The sequence below is a fragment of the Typopeltis vanoorti genome, chromosome 9 (assembly GCF_054136105.1).
Source record: "Typopeltis vanoorti isolate ZY-2024b chromosome 9, IOZ_Tvanoo_1.0, whole genome shotgun sequence".
Lineage (NCBI taxonomy): Eukaryota > Metazoa > Arthropoda > Arachnida > Uropygi > Thelyphonidae > Typopeltis > Typopeltis vanoorti.
Genome location: NC_143557.1, coordinates 78,668,787 through 78,693,694, shown reverse-complemented (window position 1 = coordinate 78,693,694; position 24,908 = coordinate 78,668,787). Strand labels below are relative to the sequence as shown.

The following is a 24,908-nucleotide window of genomic DNA, read 5'->3' as shown; positions in this document are numbered from 1 at the left end:
TAATGTGAAAGAGATTTTTCATAGAATGGAAGATAGGAAAAACAAGATGTCATTCCTGGAAACTGTATAAGTAGAGTGTTAGCATGGGCATAAGAAGCAGGAAGAAGGGTTAGTGAATGGATTATATTGCCTGAGAGTGATGTGAATGCAGGCACACATACAAAAGGAAAAATATTAAACAGCTGCATGAAAAATATCAAGTACGAGCTAGGAAAGTTACAGGTCTAGTAAGGAAGGAATAATATATGATAAAGATTAGAAGCAAACAAAAATAAATCCTGCAGAATTTTTCCTTAATGTGAAGAATAGGAAAGAAATCATTATAGAAAAATGACTGGATGAAGTTAATCATAAAGTAACTGGTGCAGGATATGCAATAACTAATCACTTTTTTAAAGTGTTTCACAGCATTTTCATCACTTGGGGCACTTCTGTTTTTCCAGCCTAGTTGGCTAAGTGGTGCTTCATTTCAATCAATAGGCTGTAAGTTTAAATCCCACTGTGACATGGGTGTTTGTGAATGTCTTTAGGTGGTAGTTAAAATTCAATGTATGGTGCAAGACCATCCCTCCTTATTGGAAACCAGAGTGTCTTGTTAAGTTTTATGTTGGGTTTCTAGAACAGAATCTCCAGATTATCTATTCCTTAGCCATGGTACTGATGTATGATAGATTTACAATCTTTTGTTGGTGAGTGGGTTTCACATGAAAAAATGGTAGTGATACTTCATATATTTTTAGAAGAGGACAATTAGCTGTCAGAGTAAAAGTGAGTCAACTTGAAATGTTCAGAATATTCTGAACATTTCAAATGTGCTATGGTACTTATATGGTTATTTAACGAGAGTCTTGAAAGAGTACCAGTGGAATTGAAGGGAGATAAAATAGTGCCATTGCATAAAGTTGATGTGCTGACATATCGAACTACAGACCTGTTTTCATCTCTGGAGAAGTGATTATGGTTTTGGAGAATTTGATTAAGACTGGGATATACGATTGGATGGAAGAGAACGTGTTTATTTACAAAAACTAGCATGGGTTTTAAGGGATGTTTAGTTAGGTCACTAAAATTACATTTTATAATCAAGTGACAGCAGTTGCTTAATTATAAAATAAAGAAATACCACAGACATGTATAATGTAGTGCTGTATTTCTGGATTTTGCAAAGGTATTTAACAGATTTCCAATGGCAAAGTAATGCTTAACTCTAACAGATGAACTCTAACAATTGATTAGATAAGACTAGCTAAGAGAATGATATCAAAGAGTTTTGTATGTGGAGGGGCAGTCTGATAGGAGAATAGTAACAGGTGGAAAGTGGACAATGTTCTGACTACCTAATTCAACCTTTGCCGGCCTGGTTGGCTGAGTGGTTAGGTTACCCACTCTCCAACCAACAGGCTGTGTGTTCGAATTCCAGTTGTGGGTATGGACGTTTGTCATTATCTTTAGGTGGAAGATGAATTTCATCATCCAGTATGAGACTACTACTACTCTGCTTATTAGAGGCCTAAAATGGCTTGGAAAAGTTCCATATTTGGTCTCTAGAGCAGGTTTTCCAGACTATGTAAAAAATAAATTAAAAATACAAAAAAAATATAAAATTGATAAAAATAGGGAAAAAAATCCTTAGGCCACCCACGGTACAAAATGTACTATAGGTTTCTAATAACCTTTCAGTGGGAGCAACATAAAATATATATATATGATACTGTAGATGGTTTGAGGGCCTGTGTAGCTCAGTCAGTTTTATTGAGATGCACTTCATTTGGATGGGATTTGAATCGCATCTAGGACGTAAAGAATTTTTATCAGGACTTTTCAATTGAAGGTGAGTTACTTAGCCTCATGTCAAAGAGAAAGGATTTTATCTCCAAACTCAGGTTTTTGATCCTTTCTAAACAAAATCTTTAACTTTAAGAAACACACACACAAAACAATATGTTTAATATAAAGGGCCATTCTAATAACAAAAATTAATTTAACAAGTTATATTTTCCAAAAAATCAATATTTTCCCAAGAATTTAATGTTCTTCCTATTCTTATTATTTATTGACTTCTCCTTTTTTAGAATAGTTCTTGCATAAAGGAAATATGCTGCAAACAATGATATAGAACCACAAATCATTCCTATTTGAACTCCTATTGACTTAATAGGACATAATAATTAAAAAATGAGGATGTGGCTTGGCCGACTATTTTTTTTTTCATGGTAAGTAGGTTTTTGCATAATTTCCCGAGTCCTGCTTATAGGCATTGGGCTAAACACCATATCCTATAATTATGGTTATGAAATTCAAAGATACCTGAAAGGTGATGGGTACTTAAGGGCCTTTTAGAACCACTGATGACGATGATGCAGATGGTTTGGGAAGAACTGCTGCTTGCTGATAACGTATGAATGCAGAGTCGGAAAGAGGATTGATTGTTGATGTATAGAGATATTTGTTATCAGTTCAGTGTAGCCTAGGTGTAAGGTTCTGCACTGTGGAATATGGAGATGGAAAGCACATAATGTATATGGCAGGTGGAAGAAGTGGAAGAGTTAAGGGATCTTGGAGTGATAGTGAAGAGGCTATTAAAATTCTTGGGACTCACTGGCTGATGATTAAATGAAGAGTACTGTGTCAGTCAAGAAAAAAATATAAGAAATGTTGGCTCTGATCAGACAACAATCACATCTATGTGTAGATAGCTGTCTAGTTTTTTTTCTGACATGCAAATCTTAAAAGCACGGCAGTGGATAACTGATTGAGAGCGTATCAATTGCAGGGTAAATAGGAGAAGAGGAAACAATAATAGAGACATAAGTTATTGAGGGGTGCTTACTGGGGAAGGGGGGGGGTCACAAGAAGTCATTCTTGGAAGTTGTTATAATTGACATCAGGAACCCATAGCTTGCACTGAATTAGTATTTAATCATATATTATTATTATTATTATTATTATCCTAAGATCCCCATCGAGTCACAGACTCATCTAGCAGGTCCCTTTTGTCATACGCACACAGATCATCATACTGCACCTTAAACACATTCAAATTCTCTGCAGACACCATGCTCTCAATGCTCTCCAATCATTCACAACTCTCCATGCAAAAAAAAAAAAAAAAAAAGCTTCTCACACCCTCCTTATATAGCCTCCAGGGATGACTTCTTATTCTTCCCCAATCTCTCACCATTTTATGAAAAACCTCTTCAACACTAATCCTATAACAACTCCTTACTAACTTGTATGTCTCTATCATATCACCCCTCTTCCTCCTATCCACTAGACTCTGCAACTTGCATCGTCTCAATCTTTCTTCATATTCAACATTTCAGAGATCAGAAACTATTTTGGTCAATCCCCCCTTTTGACACTCTCCAACATCTCTTCATCCTTTTGTAAACCTGGTGACCAAATCTATGCACAGTAGTCCATATGTGTCCTAATCAGAGCTTTATATAATGGAACCAGAATCTCCTTGCTTCTACAAGTCAGTATCCTCCTCATTATTCTCAGAATTCGTTGTGTTGTCCTCACAATTTTGGCAATATGGCCTCTAAATTTCAGATCCTTATCCAACATCACCCCAAGATCTCTTATTTCTTCCACCTCCAACAATATATCTCCCACACACAAAGGGTAAATTCTACATCCCATTTTTGTTTTCCAAATTTTAAAACCTTACATTTTGCAACATTGCACTGGCATCCCCACTCATGTATCCATTCGCTCAGTATATTCAAGTCTTCTTCTAAGGCCACATCTGCTCTACTCTTCATAGCTCATCCCAACTTTGTATCATTCTGTAATTATCATTAACATACAAGTTAAACAGCAATGGCCCTAAAACAGATCCCTGAGGCACACCACTAGTGACTTTCCTCTTCTGGGATATTGCTCCCTCATATACAACTTGTTCATACCTATCAGACAGCCAATCTCCAATCTAATGCACTAGTCTAATATCCAATTTCATCTGCTGTAGTTTGGCTATCAACATCATGTGGTAATCGCTCAGAAGCAGTGGCATAGCTGGGGGGGGGGGGGTCTGCCCCGGGCGGCACTTGGAACCTTTTTGAACTTTTGCAGTTAATTCTAAAATACAGTCTCGAGCTCATTTCCAAATATTGTAATACAACTGCGAATTTTCCTCACAACTGCTGTAAGTGTTACTAGTTGTGAGAGGAGTTTTTCTAAATAAAATTGATTAAGAATTACCTACATTACTATGAAATAGATTTCGCTATTGTCATCGACGATTCTGCTAACAGAAAAGCAAGAAAAATAATATTTTAAAATGTTGAAGTTAAAGTTTTACTTCAAAAATAAACATAGTGTTTTAATTTATTTCCCTATATGTTGTTTTGACTTTTTGGTGCATGTTGCCTCAAAACAGTTACCACTATTTCCCCCCTTGCATCTCTATCTTGTATGGACATAACTCTTTTTTCTATCATCAGTAGCACCCCATCTCCCTTTTTACCCTTTCTATCTTCACGAAATACATTATTCCCTTCCATCTCTATTCCTGTTGAAATGTCATCCTCATCCAACTATGTCTCACTTATTCCAACAATAATCATATATTCAAATTCACATTCTCAAAAAATATAATAAGCAACTTAATTTCATCAGTTGGGTGGCTTAATTTTGTTATTATTATTACAATGAGTGTCTCCATGGAGTCAGATGAATCGTCGTGGGAGTTCCTATATTGACACACTAGCCATTCTTTTATTATTATTATTATCTGAGACCTCCAGGGAATCAAGGAATCATCGAGGGAGGCAATAAATCATCCAAACCAGCAAACCTTCCCTTAAATTCATTCACACTAGATGCACTCACTAATCCTAAAAGCAAACTATTCCACTCACTCACTGCTCTGTATTTACACAATACTTCTCCTTAAGCTTATTCACAGGTTTTTTTTTTATATTTCATTCTTACATGCATACATTGTGTGTGTGTGTGTGTGTGTGTGTGTGTGTGTGTGTGTGTGTGTGTGTGTGTGTGTGTGTGTGTGTGTGTGTGTGTGTGTGTGTGTGTGTGTGTGTGTGTGTGTGTTCTCAACTGTTAGAGGAAGCGTAATGTGTATATGCTTCCTCTAACAAGCTGTGTGTGTTTCTCAACACAACTGTGTTGTCTTCATAAAATAAGACTGTTCAATATAACTACAGTTTCTTTTATTTACATTCCATATTTTATTATGTGGTTATACCACATAATAAAATAATGGTGTTTGAGGCTGTAGCTATGAAATTTTTTCAGAATTTGATTCCCTTTAGTGATTGTTGCTTAATATTTTTAAGCCTACCTGATTAACAATAACAGCATTTGTAGATCAGTATAAGTTATTAAAATACATTTCATACGTTAGGTAGCAGTAGGCAGACTCTACACTCATGCACCCGTTGAAGCACTAAGTCATTAGGTTCTCATTTAACAGGCAATACACTAATAGCAATTTATTAATATTCTGTATAGTACTATATAAAAGAAGACATTTATTTTGGTAGGCATGTTCGATCTGAGGTATATAAAGCTTTTCAACATCACAATGTGGATTGTCTTCGGAAGCCTGAATTTTTTAATAGGATGGAGATCCCAGGTATGCTGATAACTAGTTTTACTATACTCTGAGTGTACAATTGCACCACTAGAAATGACAGACTTCCAAGTGTTTGGTTTGCTTGTTCATTTTCAGGTTCCTGGTGGGATATATGACCTGTATGGATAACAGATACCTAATAACTGTATCTGATGTGTAGATGTTCTATTTTGCAGGTAAAATTTTCTACCACTCTATTTTATTTAGCTATAAGTTAAACAAAATAGGGTTTAACTGTTGATACAAAACACTATTGATGCACAAAAAAGTAGTCTTATATTCATAAAAATCTAATGATGATTTGTTAATGACAGTGAAACCTTCACAGCTTAGTATATTAGAATTTTAAGCTATTGTTCATTGAAGTATTGCAGAACAGTTTATAGAAATAATTCAAATGTAAGGAAAATATTGGAATGACATCTTTCATTTAATTTCATATGAACATTCATTACTCACATAGCATTTTAAGTACTATGTAAGCAATGAGCATTCATAACTATATTTGTATAGTACTGTATATAAGTACTAATACTGATATTACTTACAGCAATGAGTTCTTGTTAGCACAGGTCAACAAGGTTTCAATAATATGACTGAAAGCTAACTTGTTAAATTAATTCTGACATTCTCCTTGAATAGTTGAATGTAAAAAATTTTGCATCACATCAGTTTAGAGAATATTAGAGAGAAATAAGATTCCTCTCTAATGTTCTGTGTTGATTTTGATTTCTAATATGCTAACAGTAAATACATATTATATCTGACAAAAACTATATTCTTGTTTTAATCCCTTACCCAAGCATGAGCAAACAAAATTTTCCCATGAAGTATCTCCTAACTAGGCCATTTGTATATAGAAACAGTTGATTTCACATTAGATTGCCTCAATATCTCATAGTGCACAGTATACCCTCTTTCAGACATACATATTACCATGAATTATGGAAGGGGTCGCTACTGATTTTGACCTTTAATAATTTGCTGAAAGTGTCTGAGGATTCCAAAAACTGTGGGTTATCTAAAAAGATCATCCTTTATTTATACTTAAACTAGAGGCATACTTCCCTCCAGTTGGTGAGAGTGATCATGAAGTGATCACCTCAGTTGTGGCTAGCCATATGAAGACTTTTATGCAGGAAAGGATATTGTGGAATTACAAGGCTAGTGATTATAAGAAGCTTAGGAGACAGCTTGGAGCTATAGCATGGAATGAGGAGTTAAGCAGGAAAGAAATAAATGTTTGGGAACTAACAAAAAGATATTTAACAACATCAATGTGTGAATGTATTTCTAAGGTTAATAAGGTTGAATAAAGTAAGTCAAATGGATGAACGAGGATATTAAGCATGAAATCTGGAAGAAGTCAATTTGGAGGCAGCACAAGTTGACAAGCAGAAATTATCAATCAGACCAAGAAAAACCATAGGGAATTTTTTTTCAATATGCAGCAAGTATAAAGAAGAATTATTATGGCAAGATGATATTAATGGATGAGGGGAGTAGATTGATAACTGCTGCAGAGGACATAGTCAAGATATTCATCAAGTGTTTCATTCTCAGTGTGAAATCAGTGTAGAGAATGAAACGAGAGAAGACTTACTGGTGAGTAAGCAACAGGTATATGAGGAGTTAAGTAAGTGAGATAAGGCAGACTCGATGATACATATCACCATGTTTTAAGGGAATGTTCCAGGGAGTAGTGTCAGCCTTGGCCTACCTGTTTAACAAGAGTCTTGCAACAGCACAAGTCCCAAAGGAGTGGAAGGAAGGTTAAATTGTTCCACTACAGATTACAGATTATAGGCCAGTTTTACTATCTGGAGTTGTAGTTTAGTATTGGAGAGGTAAGTGAGAAGTAGTATAAAAAGGTGGCAGCAGTGTACTCTATGCTTATCAGTATGGGCTTGTTAAAGGGAGGTCATGTTTAACAAATTTACTTATGTACTGTATAACAAGGTGATGAATGTATTTTGTGAAGGCTTTGATAGATTGTTCACACCACAAGTTGGTAATAAATTGGAGCAGATTAATGAAGATACTGAGTTAACTGCTCAGCCTCTGCTTCAGCATAAAAACATTTTTCATTGGTGAGGAATTTCAATATGAGATGAGATTGGATGATAAATTATGGTGAATAGGCAACTGGCTCTCAGATAGGTATCAGCAAGTTGTGTATTGGGGTGCAGTATCTCGGAAGAGGAAAGTCACTAGTGGTGTGCTGCAGGCATCTGTTTTGGGGCCATTGTTATTTAACTTGAGTATTAATGATATTGGGATAGATGGTACAGATGATGCAAAGAATTGTATATCTCCAACACTGAGAGGACTTAAATAGATTGTATGAATGGGCAAGTGTGTGAAACTGTCATTTCAATGTTACAAAGTGTAAGGTTCTGAAATTGGCAACAATGAGATGCAAAATATACACTTGATGGAGAAATTTTGGAATTAAGTTGAGGAGACAAAAGACCTTGGAGGTGGTGGACAAAGATCTGAAGTTCAGAGGTAGCATTGTACAAGTTGTGAAGTCATCACATCAGGTTGTGGCAATGATACAGAAGACCTTAACATGCAGAAATAAAGCTTTGTATAAAGCTTTGATCATTCTTCATATGGATTATTGTGCACAGATTTGTTCCCCCTTGTTTTCATGGAGATGAGAATATATTGGAAAGAGTCTAGAGAAGACTAACTAAAGGTGGTAACTGGTCTTTGGGATGGGGATATGAAGACAGATTGGGAGAATGAAGTTTGCAAAGTGTCATGAATAGGGGCAGTGGAAGAGATATGATGGAGATGTTTAAGTTGGTAAGGGGTTGTTACCAAGTTAATACAGAAGAAATTTTGCATAAACTGCCTGGAAACTGTATAAGGAGGGTGTGAGCAAAGGCATAATTATTATTATTATTATTAACACTAGACCTCCATGGAGTCAAGTTAGCACAGTTTGATGGGCTTTGTGTGTAACAGTGTAGCCCATCATTGAATATATGCCCCTGTGGCCTAATGGATAAGGCATCGGTCTCCTAAACCCAAGATTGCAGGTTCGAGTCCCACCACAAGTAATTTTTGCCAGCCTGGTTGGCCAAGTGGTTAGCGTATCTGCTCTCCAGCCAAAAGGCTGCAGGTTCGAATCCCGCCATGGGCATGGATGTTTGTGATTGTCTGCGAGAGTATTAGTGGTGGTAGTCAGTGATAGATGGTGTTGGTGTTAGATGATGAAGGTTGGTGGAGTAGTGAGACATAGAGTTGTAGAATAGATATCCTCCCTTGATGAGTCTTTGGACTCCCTGGAGGTGTGATGTTATAATAATAATAATAATAATAATAATATATCTGCATTCACCACAATGTCAGGCAATGCATTCCACTTACCAACTACACAGCATGCAAAGCACTTGCTCCTTAGGCCCCCTGCTCACACCCTACTTAGGCAGCTTCTTATAAGGAGCAGGTTCTTTGCATGGAGAATGGTTAGCAAGTGGAATTAACTGCCTCACAGTATGACAAATACAGATACATTGAATGAGTTTAAAGCATGGTTTGATGAGCTTTGTGTGTAACAGTGTTTACCTCCTGCAGTGAGACTTGTAACTCCATGGAGGCCTGGTTTTAATAATAATAATAATCACTCTCATCTTAGAGACCCAGATCCTGAAATGACCTAGAATCTGAGTCTCAAGGAGTTGCTTTTGGTTCTACCAATCTGTTCCTTGTTGAGCACCAGCATTGAACAGTAGAAGGCCAAAGCCAGCCATGTGTCAAACCATGACTACTTAGTGGTAAGACCAGCCAACTAGCACTGACTGTCTTGCTTACTTTTAAAGCAAGCCAGTCACAGTGGCTTCCTTTTAGGATAAGTACCCTGTACAAGACTTTTAAAAAAGTGCTAAATCAATGGGGGGGCCAGATTAATGAAGATACTGAGTTAACTGCTCAGCTTCTGCTTCAGCATAAAAACATTTTTCATTAGTGAGGAATTTCAATAGCACTCACCAGTGGCGCACCTGGGGGGGGGGACAGGGGGCCCTGGCCTCCTCCAAAGAAAAAGGAAAAAAACACTAGAAAATTTTCCAAAAATCTTTCCCTAATTAAAATTCATTTTTTTATTTATGTTTTGTTGTGTCTTCTATTTCTATACTACTTATGAATGAGCGATCATTGCATATGCAATGTATATGCATATGATATGCAATGATCATTGCATATCATATGCGATGCTTAGTGTGTCAAATCGTCTACTCAACTCGGGCCCCCTCCAAGATTAAATCCTGAGTGCACTACTGGCACTCACATGTTCGTGCATTAAAAATTCTATTACTGAGTGCTATTTTACATGCTTCAACTAACTTATAAACAATCTATCCACTCTGTATGATAAAACTAGAAATACAACTTCAGTCCTACATTATTTGCAAACTGTAGCAAAGGAATGAAGGAAAAAAAACAAACCTAGACATTTTAAGGGAACTTACACTCCAAGCACCCTAGCACACAGGCATTACTTTCAATTTTTGTTTTCCCTGATTAATGATAATTTCCCTTGCTTATATTTATATACTACACATTTTTTTCCATCATCTCTAGCATCTTTCACTTGATCTTTCCTGTTCAGTGGCATAATTCCATTCATAAGTTCTCATTCCTTCCCAGCCATTTCTTGCCAGTCATAATATATGTAGAAAGTTTTTTCACATGGTAACAAAGTAAATTATGCTAAAATTATATGGAGTAAATATAACATGATATAGAACAGCTAATATATATATATATATATATATATAACTAATAAATAATCTATATTTAAGTTGTAAGTCAGCAGTTAGAATTAAAGGAAGTAGAACAAGATGGTTTGATGGTATAATTTAGTTTGATTAAGTATAAGACTAGGGTGCACACTATCTCCACTCTCTTATTCATCATCAATATGGATTGCATTATGGAAAAAAAGTAGCATTAACCATGATCAAAATTGGAGATATCAAACTTGGCTCATTGCTCTATGTATGCATTCACATCCATAATTAGATTCTCTGTGGACAGTAAATTATATTCTTGTTTAATCCTTTATTCAAGTGTAAGCCAAACAAACTTCTGAAATTTGTTATACAGGCAGCCCTCGGTTTACGCCGATTCACAATAACGCCGGTTGCCTGAGAAACGACGCTAGCAGGTACTCTAGTGTTTGAGTGTTTACTGCGCTACTACGACATATATGTATCAAACCTAGTTTTAATGTTGAATCTACCTAATTGTTCTATTAATTTTTTTTACATACATATGTATTTAAATTGATGAAGTATGTAATTACATACCAAGTCTGATAATAGAAGTGAAGAAAAATTAGCAGAACTTGGTGTTAAGAAGGCACGAAATCAATCACACTTGAAAAGAAGAGGGAGGTGATTCGAAGAATGGAAGATGGGCAGACACCTGCTAATGTGTGTAGAAGTATGAACTTACCTCCATCGACTGTTACTACAATTATGAAAAATGCAGATAGAATAAAACAGTCTGTGCAACAATCTATGGCAGCACTAAATGCAAAACATGTATGTTATAGCAGGGTTAAACTTCATGAAAAAATGGAAAAAGTATTATCATTATATGTGGATGACTTGAATCAGAAAAACATTCCTCTGATGCAGGCTGTCATAGCTGAGAAAGAAAAAACAATTTTTGAGGATCTTAAAAAGACAGATGGAGGCGAAGAAACATTTTTAGGAAGCAAAAGTTGGTTCATGAGATTTAAGTCTCGAAGTAAGTGCCACAGTGTCAAATTTTGTGGTGAGGTGGCAAGTGCAGATGTTGCGGCAGCGGCTGCTTTTCTTAAAGAATTTCATTTCAAGACTGTGTAGAACAAGGAAGTTATCCTCCTGATCTCATTTTTATTGTTGATGAGACTGAGCTCTACTGGAAAAAATTGCCATCACGCACCTTCATTTCCTGTGAAGAACGTTCCGCTCCAGGTTTAAAAGCTGCAAAAGATAGACTTATGCTTTTGTTGGGTGCAAATGTCTCTGGAACTTTAAAGCTTAAACCAATGTTGGTGTACCATTCACAGACACGTACCTTCAAGGGTCTAAAAGCTATGCTGCCAGTCTATTTGAAATGGAACAAGAAAGCTTGAGTTACACAAGCCGTTTTTATAGATTGGTACACAAATTATTTTTGTCCTACCGTGCTTCGCTTCTGTAAAGAAAATGATTTGCCAGCCAAGGCATTGCTTCTCTTGGATAATTTCCCTGGACATCCTCAAAACCTTGCTGAAGTAAGAACACCATTGGATGTCAAGGTTGTTTACATGCCTCCAAACACAACATCACTTTTGCAATCGATGGATCAGGGGATTATATCAATCTTCAAAGCCTACTACCTCCGTATAACATTTATGGAAATGGTAAGAGTCTTGGACACTTCAGGAAAAATTATTAAAGACTATTAGCGGTCATTCGATATTTTGAAGGGCATTAACAACATCGAGGCAGCTTGGAACGAAGTGTCAGCAAAGTGTTTAAAAGGAGCATGGCGAAAACTTCTTCCAACATTTATGCACGACTTCAAGGAATTAGAGCAGGAGGAGAATGTTATTGAAGATGTTACCAAGCTTGCGCAAGAGGTAGGATTGTACGATATTACAGCTGAAGATGTGACAGAAGTCTTAGAGAGCCATGATAAACCGCTTTCCAATGAAGACTTAAAAGAATTAGCTGAACAATTAAGTCAACATCCAAAGGAGGAGAAAGAAAATGAAGGTCCTCTGAGAGATATGAAAATGGCTGATTTACAGCATATCCTTGCAAGCATAGAGACATTGACTGACGAACTCTGCGAAATGGACCACAATTGGGAACGGAGTGTGAATGTAAAAAGGAGTGCAATCGCATCTATTCAACCTTACACTGAACTCCTTAAAGAAAGAAAAAGAAAATCTAGGCAGTTAACACTGGATACTTTTTTTTAAAAAATGCAGGTGATCCGAAACTAGGAACTTCAACATAGAAATATGTAATATCTTTTGAAGTTTCATATTTTTTGTATACAATTTTGTTTTAACAAGTATATATATGTATGTATTATCAAAAGCTTTAAATATAATAATGTTACACATACTTCATGTGCATATTTTTCGACTGTGCAGAACATAACTTCATACCTCCCATTAAAATTGGGTTCATTTTATGCCGATTCAGTTTACGCCCGTTTTTTCAGGAGTGGAACTGAGGCATAAACTGAGAAATGCCTGTACTTGATATTCCTGTTATCCACCTATGCATTCTAACTTTTCCATAATTATTCTTTTTCTGTAGATTACTAACAAATTAAATAAAATTTATGTCTCTATTTGTACATATAATGAAGGTGTTCCAGTCACTGGATGAAAGTAGGACAATGCTAAATCTCATACAAGGATAGAAGTGCAGTTTTTTTTTTTTTAATTCAGACGATTGCTTTTTTTACAGGTCAAATAATCTTATTTATTCATATATCAGTCTCTCACAAAAGTGATGGATAAGCATATCTATTGTAGGGACAATAGCATAGGGAACAATTTTTGTATATTTTCTTAATTTTCTGAAGTTATATTACATTATAAATGCAGTGCATTGTCTGAGAGCATGGTAAGTGCAGAGATGTGAGCCAAGAGATGTATAGCAATGGGCCAAGTTTGATATTTTCAATTTTGATCACATTTAATGTCACTTTCTTTCAAAATGCAGTCCATATAGATGATGAATAAGAGAGTGGAGACAGTGTGCACCTTTGTCTTACACCTGATTTTACATCAAACCATCTTGCTCTACTTCCTTCAATTCTGACTGCTGACTTACAACTTAAATATATGCTATGTATTTCTGCTCTGTATAATGTTATATTTGTCCCTCATGATTTTAGCATTTAAAAAAAAACCTTTCTCTTGATACATTGTCATATGCTTTTCCAAATCTACAAAACTTAAGAACAGTCTTTATTTTGTTCACATGATTTCTTAACTATTTGTCATAAAATGAATATCTGATCCTGCCCAACCTCTATTTGGCCTCAACCTAACTTGTTCAGAAGTCGACTTCACCACATGCCAAGTTTCTATTACACAATTTTTCTTAGCCTCCTCTCAAGTATGCTTGCATAAATTTTATATCATCCACTTAGTAGGAAAATTCCTCTTTAATTCTCACATTAAGTTTTATTTTGCTTTTTATAGATGGGAACTATGAGAGCTCTACTCCAGTTATCCAGAATTTGACTTGAATTATGCAGTGTAGCCACTGTAAAACTTTTATGTCTCGTAAACTTTGTCTCCACTGAACATTTCTGTTAAATATCATCTACTCCAGCTACCTTTCCACATTTCAGATCTCTGAGGACTTTTTCTGCCTCAAGTACAGATATGTTCTCCTGATTGCTTTCCACTTAAATATTTTTGGCTACTGTTCTGTCATTTCTGTTGTCATTAAGCGATCTTTCAAAGTAATTACTTTATACATCTTGGAATTCTAATCCGTAAACTACAACATATGGGAATGGTATAGGGTTGGTGAGATGGATAGGTGGGTGGTTGATGGAGAGATATCAAAGAGTACTTTATTCAGGAGTAGAGTCCAAAAGACGGCCTGTGACTAGTGGTGTGCCGCAGGGTTCTGTTCTTGGACCACTGCTATTTAATTTGTTCATTAACGGCTGATGATGCAAAGTTGGATAGGGCAATAGTGAATGCAGAAGATGTCAAAATCTTGCAGGACGACTTGGATAGATTGGAGTTCTGGGCTAAGGAGAATGGATGTCAATTTAATGTGACAAAATGTAAGGTTATGCATTTTGGGGTGAAAAGATTAGCAGCAGTATACCACATTGGTGGAACTGTACTCCAGGAGATTGATGAGGCCAGGGACTTGGGAGTGTTGGTGGATAGGGAGATGAAGTTTAGGGGGCACATTGCAAAAGTAGCTAAATCAGCTCATCAACTCGCTTGGTTGTTGAAAAATACCTTGACGAGCAGAGACAAGCAAGTTATTGTACCTCTGTACCGAGCCTTGATAAGACCTCATCTCGACTACTGTGCCCAGATTTGATCACCTAGGTTCCTTCTTGATGGGGAGGAGGTGGAGAGGATCCAGAGGCGAGTGACTAAGATGATAGCAGGTCTATGGAATGAACCATATGAGAACAGGTTGAAGATTTGTGAGTTGCAGAAATTAGTTGATAGGTGGAAAAGGGGAGATATGATTAAGACATTCAAATTGCTAAAGGGTTTCTATAGGATTAATTCAGAGGATATTTTTGAGATCAGGACTGGTGGTGGGAGAACTAGGCGACACCTATGGAAGCTGGGCAAGAGTGTGGTTAGCAGGGGTGTTAGAGCGGTAAATGAGTGGAATAAGCTGCCAGAGTCTGTTGTGGGTGCTATGACGGTGAGTAAGTTCAAGGCAAGGTATGATAGATACTGTGAGAATGTCATATAGTTGTGTGGACATGATGTTTAGGGCCTTCCTCGATGAGTCTAAGGACTCCCTGGAGTTGCCCGTAATAATAATAATAATAATAATCTTCACTTGTTATTTCACCTTTATCATCATTGATTCCTTTAATAGTACTCTTTCCTCCATTTCAAAACTTCTTCAATCCCTAGTTTAGCTCTCTTCCATTTTTCTTTGTTCTCTCTTAGGACATCTGCCAACTTACTTGCTATGAACTTTTGATACACTTTCTTCTTTCCTGCAACTGCTCTTTACCTTCCTGTGTCCACCATGGTGTTCTGATTTTTCTATACTTGCAGACAACTTTACCACATGCCTCATTAGCTGAATCAATCAATGTTTTCTTCAGAATTTATCACTGAAACTCCAAGGATTATTTATTGTTTTCAAAATTTCATTTTTCCTGAATAATATTTGTAGAGTTGAGTCTATGATTCACTTTTAAAAGCTGCTTGACTTTAATTCTTTTTAAAACTTTCAAACATATTTTTCTTTTCAGTATTTATATCCTGCTTAAAACTAAGTGATGATCATTTCCAATTTCAAGTTCCCTGTATACTCTTGTATTCTGAACCATGTCATCATCAACAATAACATAGTCAGCAATACTTTTTTTCTTGTGTCTTCTCTCCATGTGAATCTGTGCACATCTTTACATTGAAACCATTGATGACTAGCTCGTGTCCTGGACAGAAATTCAACAAGCATTTACCATTATCATTAGTTCTGCTCTTTTTTCTAAATTTTCCCAAAACATTAACACTGGGGAGATTTTTCATATGGTAGAATGAGGGAAAGGAACAAGGACAGGGGGGGGCCATCCCCTTGTCCTTGTGGTTGGTGCAAAATGGCTGCAAAAATAAGTAGTGGGTAAAAGATTAAGAAGTAAGTTTACATGGAGATTGGAGAGCATGGAATGCATTGCCTGAGGGGGGGTGAAAGTGCAAACAGTGGATGAGTTAAAGAGTGGTACAATAAACTTTGTATCGACTGGCTTTGACTTCCCTCAATGAGTCTTGTGACTCCACAGAGGCCAAGAAAATAATAATTCTATACATCTGGGATTCATTTCCTATCCTACTGTGTGCATCTCCAACAAGGACCAGTGTTTCCATTTTCTTTATGTCAGCTACTTTCACCAATGATTCAATAAATTCCTCTACTACTTCCTTACAACCTTCTGGGGGCCCATAAGCACAAATTAGTTTCACTGTCCAATTACCCACAGAGTTCTACTTGAAACTACCTGCCAATCAAGTTTATCTTCTTGTTTAGTTTCAAATGCTATTGCTACTTCTTCTTTTCCCCAGTCACTGTTTCTGAATATAACATGCTGTATTTCTTTTTAGTCTTTTTTTAGTGTTTTTTGTCTCAGTAACACCAATTATTATTATTATTATTATTATTATTATTACGGGCAACTCCAAGGAGTACTTAGACTCATCGAGGGAGACCCTAAACATCATGTCAAGAACTATCCAAAATTTGCGCAGTATCCATCATACTTTGCTTTGAACTCATTCACAGTCATGGCACATAACAGACTCTGGCAACCTATTCCACTCATTCACTACTCTCCAAGCAAAAAACCTAGTTCTAACCCCCTTGCTAACTACACTCTTGCATAATCTTACACTTTGCCACATTAAACTGACATCCATTCTCCTTTGCTCAGTCTGCCAATCTATCCAAATCATCCTGCAAAATTTTGACATCATCTTTGCTCTACCCAACTTTGCATCATCAGCAAATAATTGATGAGTTCCTCTCAGATCCTTTCCTATATCGCTAATGAACAAATTAAACAGTAACAGTCCAAGAACAGAATCCTGAGGCAGGCCATTAATCATAGGTCTTCTTTTGGATTCTACTCCTGAATAAACTACTCTCTGATATCTCTCCATCAACCACCCTCCTATCTATCTCACCAACCCTACAATGGATGAGTTAAACTGATGGAATTCTAATCAGTTTACTGATTAGAATTCCATGTAGTATCTTGGCAAAAAGACAAACTGGCAGAAGAACTGCATTCCATGCAGTTCTGCCAGTTTGTCTTTTCTTTGATATCCCTTATGTCAATGGTGCCCATCTCCAATTCTTCTGATGTTATGTTTTAGTGGCTATATCCTAAATTAAAACAAGGCATAGAGATGATCTGATCTCCAACTCAGCTCAGCAAAAAACCATGGTCTTATCCTTAACCAGTTATGGTCCTCCTTCACAAAATATCTTAATCTTATAGGACAAACAAAGCTAATTATTGTTGGTTTTTATATTACATTCTATTAAGTTTTTAGGCATAAGTTTTAAGTCTGATTTTTGTGTGTAATAGCTCTTATCAACACATTTTAATATATTCCTAAAGAAAATGATGAAAGACTAGTTGAATAAACATTTCTGTGTGTGTGTGTGTGTGTGTGTGTGTGTGTGTGTTGCATACTGGTTATTAATCTTTTCACTCTTGAGAACATGAAGCCAACTAAACTCTCCTTGCTGAGTTATTTCCTTTTATGATATAATTTAAAAATGTGCAAAACTTTAGGCTGTTTGCTTCCAATTTAACCAAAATTGTTCCACAATACATTATGTTTCATTGAAAAATCTTGCTCATTATTTTATAATACTGAACATTTTGTATCATCCTTTCAAAATTTAGACTGCATGATATTTTTCACAACAGGAGGTAGTCACATATGGTAATGCAACATTTGTTATGTATATCTGTTCTCTTTCTCTCTCTTCTTTTCTTTAAATGAAGTATATGGACACACACGGTAATATCTAGGATTTTTTTTTTATTTGGTGTGGAAAGAACTAGGGTTGGTAAGTGTCTTCCTTTCAATCTGAGGGACTGGCCACTCTCTCTATGTATGGAAGTTTTGAAATTTTTCTCTTATGAGAGAGTTGAAAATTTGCTAATATTATGTTTTTCCCTGTTTTAACTTTGTACAGTCTGAGAATTTTGAACTGTTAGGTGGAGGAGAGGAAAACAGAATTTTCAATATCACTTCAAGGCCTTATATAAACATTCAGCAGAACTACTCATCATGTCTGTCCTGTCAAATGCTTTTGTTATTCTTATTGCATTGTATTACATAATGGGCTTCACTATTGGTTGATTGCTCTATAGTCTCTCTCTCTCCTTTCCTGATGATTTTATGCAATTTTTATTACTTGTGGTTGGCATGAAAACTTGGTGCATTTTTTATTATCCCTGGAGAGCCACACCATGTGGTACATCGGTCAGGAGATTTCTTCTCCTATATTCTATAATAAATTTAGTTTAATCCTTTATCCAAGTGTGAGCAAACAAAGTTTGCGCCTGAAAGTATCTTCAGGACTGGGGTAAGGTGGTACAACACCAGGGCAACTCGTTGCAAAGGTGGAGCAAGCTACCAACACTCCTGTCTCAGCATCTCCTATAATTCAAAACACATCTCCTTGCAGATATGTCTAATGTTATGCATTAAGGGAATGGCCACTACCCAGACTAGTTTCAAAAGTACAAATATTTGCCCCCAGTTTTAGCAGATGAAGACAGAGAAGTGCTTGAGTTTATTTTTATTATTATAATAAACTCAAGCACTAATCTGAAAAAATTATAAAAAGTGCTCGAGTTTAACTGAATTATATTCAAAATACATATCACCATATCTGAGAAATTCAAATATGTTTAAAAGTTGTTTTTGCAGAGTTTTTTTAAATGCATGGACACACTCAAAATTACAAGAGCTCAGCAATGACTCATTTTTAAAATGTGTGAGATAATTTGAGCCTAGCAGTGATAAGGTTTATAGTAATAACTAAAGAAGTTTGCAAATTTTCATCATCATCATCAAATTCCTGACAGGTACCCTCAAGGGGTGTACAGGATATGATAGTACTACATGAAAAATTTACATCATTACTAACTTCTTATCTACAATTTTCTTCCAAATCAGTCTGTTACTTGTCAAGACTCGAACATTATCAGATCTTATATTTCTATTGTCTAAGGCACTTTGTACCGTATCAATCCACCTATATCTTGGTCTTCCTCTGGGTCGTTTTCCTGCCAAACTGGCAGAAAACACTTGTTTTGCTAATCTTTCCTCGCCCATTCTGTTTAAGTGCCCATACCACCTTAGATTAGCTCTGCTAACACATTCCTGGATGCTGACAATGTCAAGTTCTTTCCTAATATCCTCGTTTTTTATATGATATTGCCATTGATGCCATCTGTTCATGCCTCTAATCTTTCTCAGGACTCGTATCTGCGGTCTCTAGTCTTTGGTCAAGTGTTTTACTTCTGACCCAGCTCTCAGATCCACAAGTTAAAACTGGTTTGAACACTGTCTTGTATACAGGTAAGTTAGTGTTCTGACTAATTTCTCTCTTATTCCATATGAATTTATTCAATTGACTTCCTACCATACCAGCTTTGATGATTCTCTTATCTATTTCCATATTTAATTTACCATCTTCAATAAAAATCTTGCCTAAGTAGCTGAAATGTTTTATTTGTTCCACAGGTGGTTCTCCATTCACAACACAGTTGATATTTTCAATGATTCTACCTATTTTCATTGTCCTTATCTTTTTTATTGCTGACCTTCATACCATATCTATTACAACAGTTATTCAATTTAGTCAAAGAATCTTGCAAACTCATAGCAGATTTATTTAGAAGTATAACATCATCTGCATAAAGCAAAGAGCTGACATTAACATCTTCAATTTTGATATCTGCTTTAATACCACTTTCCTTCATAATGTGATCCATATAGATAATGAATAACAGAAGGATAGTGTACATCGTTGTCTCACACCAGATTTAACATTGAACCATCTTCCTGTACTTCCTTCAATTCTAACTGCTGACTTACAACTCAAATAAAGACTAAGTATTGCTTGATATAATGCCCCATTGACACCATATAACTGTAGAGTATTGAAAAGGTTCTCTCTTGGCACTTTGTCATATGCCTTTTCCAGATCAACAAAACTTAAATTCAGATCTTTGTTATATTCCCATGCATTCTCAACTATTTGTCATAAAGTGAAGATCTGATCCTGACAGCCTCTATTTGGCCTGAATCCAGCTTGTTCTTCACCAATTCTTCTCAACCGTTTCTCAAGTATACTGGCATAAATCTTGCCTGGAACACTCAGTAGGGAAATACCTCTGTAATTCTTGCATTCAGTTTTATTTCTCTTTTTATATACGGGTACTATGAGAGCTCTACTCCGATCATCAGGAATTTGCCCCTCTGTCCAGGCCTTTTGAACTATGCAGTGCAGCCACTGTAAGACTTTTATACCACCATACTTCAGCATTTCTGGTTGAATATCATCTACTCCTGGTGCCTTTCCACATTTCAAGCCTTTGATGGCTTTTTCTACTTCAAGTATGGATATGTATTCCTGACTGTGTGCCTGTTGAGTGTTTTTTACCACTCTGCTATCACTGCTTGTTTCATTTAGCAATTTTTCGAAGTACTCCATACTTCAAGGATATCTTTTTCTCCCATTTTCATGTCACCTTTATCATCTCTAACTCCTTTTACAGCACTGTTTCCTCCATTTCTAAACTTCTTCAACAGCCTCCAGAATATTTTGCCACCTTCTTGATATTTATTTTCTATATTCTGGCCAGAGTCCTCCTATGACTTTTGTTTAGCCAGTTTTACAGTGTTTAGCTTTCTTACATTTGTCTCTGTATTCTCTAAGAGCACAAGCTGACTTATTTGCCAGGAACTTTTAATATGCTTTCTTCTTTTCCTTCACTGCCTCTTTAACTTCCTGTGTCCACCATGGAGTTCTGATTTTTCTGTCCTTGCAGACAACCTCCCCACATGCCTCTCTGGCTGAATCAATCAGGGTTTTCTTCAAGGCTTGCCACTGAATCTCCAAGGTTTGGTTCCTGTTCTCACTCTTTTATTTTTTCTTCAATAAGCTTCGTGTATTTTAGTCTACAGTTCACATCTGACAGTTGCTCAACTTTTATTCGCTTTAAAACTTTCTTACATGTTATTCTTTTCAATATGAAATTCAGTTTTATCCTGCTCAAGACTAAATAGTGATCACTTCCAATTTCCAATACTCTGTACACTCTGGTGTCCTGCATCAGGGAGAAAACATCACTATCAACAATAACATAGTCAATGAGACTTTTCTTATTCCTTGCCTCTTCTCTCCATGAGCACATTTTTATGTTGGAACATAGTGTTAGTAATAACCAGTCCATGTCCTGAGCAGAAATCCAACAGGTATTTGCCATTATTATTAGCTTTGCTCTTTTCTCCAAATTTTCCCAAAAAATATTTTTGTATGTCTGACAATCATTTCCTACTCTGCTATTTAGATCCCTAACAAGGACCAACTTTTCCTTTTTCATTGTGTCAGTTGCTTTTTCTAAAGCATCAAAAAATAATCAGCAAATTTTCATAGGAACTCGATGATTCATTGCAACATGTTGACATCAAATCAACTAGCAATTGCTATTTTTTTTTTAGATTTGGCACACAAATCTGTGTTCCAACACAAATGTGTGTGTTCCTTTGATGTCTTCATTGAATGTTTCATTAGTTTATTTTTTCACATTTTAAAATGAGACTTGTCTGCGCATGGGATGCTGTAAACTTTTCTTGCTCCTTTATTATTATTATTACATCACACCTCCAGGGAGTCCAAAGACTCATCGAGGGAAGGCATCTACTCTATAACTCTTTGTCTCACTACTCCACCAACCTTCATCTAAAACCAACACCATCTACCACCACTATCACTTTCACAGACAATCATAAACATCCATGCCCATGGCAGGATTCAAACCTGCAGCCTTTTTGGCTGGAGAGCGGACACGCTAACCACTCGGCCAACCTCTCCTGAATTTCATCTATTCTACAGGATTTACATAAAAGAAGAGTATTTAGTGTTTATATTTTCAAGATTTTTTTTTTATTTGGAGTGAATCAGTTCAATATGAGCTCTATTTGTCCTGCATACACCCAACCTGCAGCCTCTGGTCTTCCAAGTGTACTCTAACATTTACACTGTAAATGTAATACAATGTCTTTAATCTTATCTTTTAACTCTTATGGTAAACTCACTTTTGTTGTAATGAAGGAGAGGTTCTCAGTGGATGACCTTTCCTCCAATGGATCAAAGTCTCCATGAGTGAACGTTATGATTTCTTTAATGAAAGAAGTAGTGATTGTTTATTTACCTTCTCAACTTTTGTTTCATTCTATTTTGGGTTAACTGTAGTCTATTTTTCAGTATGTGTTCAGCAATATGGTGTATGGTGTAGCTTCTTTCTCCATAGAGAAAGAAGCTACACCATACAAAAAAAAAAAAACTACAAGGCGGTCAGAAATTAAGAAATGAGCATCCAAAGTTTGTTGTTCAGTATTCTTCAGTTTTTCTCAAATTTTCCTCAATTATTGAATGCACAGGAATTATTAACTGAAATTTCATGTACTGTGAAACACAGTGGGGTTTTTGTTGAACTGCTGCCATTTTGACACCAATTAGAATGGGAGTAGGTAACAACTATCTTAGGTGACTATCTGTAGTCTGATTTGAAAATATTTACATTAAAATGGCATTATGTAAAAACCCCATATTTTATGGGAGAGGGGGTTAATATCTTATCCATTTTTATACCCTGCATCCATTTCATCAGTACATCATGAATGTAATTTTTTCCTCTTTTCTAGTTTTTTCTTGCCATGAAGTTTTTCTCCTTTATATCAAACAAACAGTTCTTTAAATTCTTTTGCATTTTTTTTTCTTTGTTAGTACATCTTGAGTTTTATTTCATAAAGGAAATTTTCTGTGTGTGTGATGTGGTGGTGGAATATAGCATATTATATTCTTGAGAAAAATCAACTCAAATTTAACTTAATAAAGTCAACTGGACAACCTATTACAGAAAATCCTCATGTTAAAATGCTGAACACATACTGAAAAATAGACTAGTTAACCCAAAATAGAATGAAACAAAAGTTGAGAAGGTAAATAAACAATCACTACTTCTTTCATTAAAGAAATCACAAAGTTCGCTCATGGAGACTTTGATCCATTGGAGGAAAGGTCATCCACTGAGAACCTCTCCTTCATTAAAGGAGAAGAAAAGGTTATCCATTGATACAAAAAAAGGAATGTCTGTGTAACATAACCAGTGTGGTTCAAAGAAGCATTTTATAATGAAATAAAAAAGGACATAAAAGAAATGCCTGGAAATAAAAAATAGAATAAAAAAATTCATAATGAACTAAAAATAAAACAACAACAAAAAAAAAAAATATATATATATATACTTAAAAAAAACACAAAACATGAAAAGATAGAGATAGTACAAAAATTTGTTAAAAAAACATGACTGTGAAATTGAAACCATGGAAAATAGGAAGGAAAGAAAGATAGAAAGAAGAAAAAGTGGAACTGTTTGAGTGGGGGGGTTAGAATAACCTTTCCCTAATCTTTGAGAGTGAAAGGTTATACTGTTGCATCACTTTAGCTTCTTTTCATACCATTTTAAGATTATTATTATCAGATCTCATGGAGTCAAAAGACATTACAGGAGGTTCACACTCTCCAACAAAAAGACCATTGAATACCTTAAACTCCTTTAGAGTTTCTGCACTTCTTACATTCTCATTCATTCACCAACTACTTTTCATGCAAAGAACATGCTCCTTATGCAGCTCTTTTTCTACTCCTCTCCCCCTCTACTCTATGAAAATTTTTTCCATTTTAATCTGGTAACAACCCCCTCATCAACTTGTCTCACTCATTATTCACATGTGTGCAAACAGCATTCCCTCAGTCTGTCTTCATATCCTACCAGTGGTGGCTGGTGAAATTTTAAGTGGGGGTGCTGCCTATACAAAATAAAAATTTTTTTTTTCCTAATTAGTAACCAATTTAATAAATTGGTTACTGATTAGGAAAAAAATAATTAAATATAACCAATTAAAATAATTGGTAACCAATTTATTAAATTGGTTACTAATTAGGAAATAAATATTTTTTTAAATTTTATATTGTATAGCATTAAATTTCACCGGCCACCACTGTATCCTACATTCCTATGACCCAGCATCACCTAAGTAAGTTTTCTCTGGGTATTCTCCAAGATAGCCTTATCCCTTTGAAAATAGACAAACTGATCTGTACATAGTATTATGCATGTGGCCTGATCTGGTCATTATACAAGATAACCATAACCTCTTTGCTTCATGACATCTGCCTCATCACTATCATAATTCATTGTGAAGGTAGTCACAATTTTAGCAATATGACCTCTTAACAGAAAATGAGTTTAAGGCATGATTCATGATCATGGCCGGCGCTCTACCATTTAGGCAACCGCCTAGGGCACAAAACTTCAAGCTATGCTTTATTCATACTTTACTAAAATATCAAAATTAAATAGTGATATATAATTTAGGTATCGATTCTTTTTCCTTACCCCTCACACATCACACTATTTTACTCTTGGTTCTTTTTTGTTCCTTACCTAAATGATCTGAACTTGCTGCTATTTAAAAATCAGTTAAGATAAATATTTTAAAACATTAACATTTTAAAATATTAAATTTCGGTATTTATAACTTTTTTTTTGTAAGTGAATTATAACAGAGAATTTTCAAATTAATTAAAAAAGAAAATAAAAAAAAGCCCTATTAATTTAACCTGAAAGACAATTTTATTTTGTTTAATGTCAATTAGAAACATTTTAGTTTATGAAATAAGGGGTGCACTTCTTAACTTTGCCTAGGGTGCAAAATAACCTGGCACCGACAGTGTTCATGATCTTGTAGGTAACAGTGCACAAT

The 24,908-nt window shown here is 35.6% G+C and overlaps 1 protein-coding gene across 1 annotated transcript in view; it reads left to right on the top strand.

The window, feature by feature from the left end:
* The window catches only part of LOC150103176 (N-terminal EF-hand calcium-binding protein 1-like), a 60,705-nt gene that overhangs the window by 31,394 nt on the left and 4,403 nt on the right, over positions 1-24,908 (top strand). Inside the window, exons 11-12 of the mRNA XM_090397942.1 lie at positions 5,508-5,599; positions 5,696-5,775. Coding sequence (XP_090254068.1) covers positions 5,508-5,599; positions 5,696-5,715 — 112 coding nt within the window. The 3' untranslated portion in view covers positions 5,716-5,775. The remainder of the gene's footprint in view (positions 1-5,507; positions 5,600-5,695; positions 5,776-24,908) is intronic.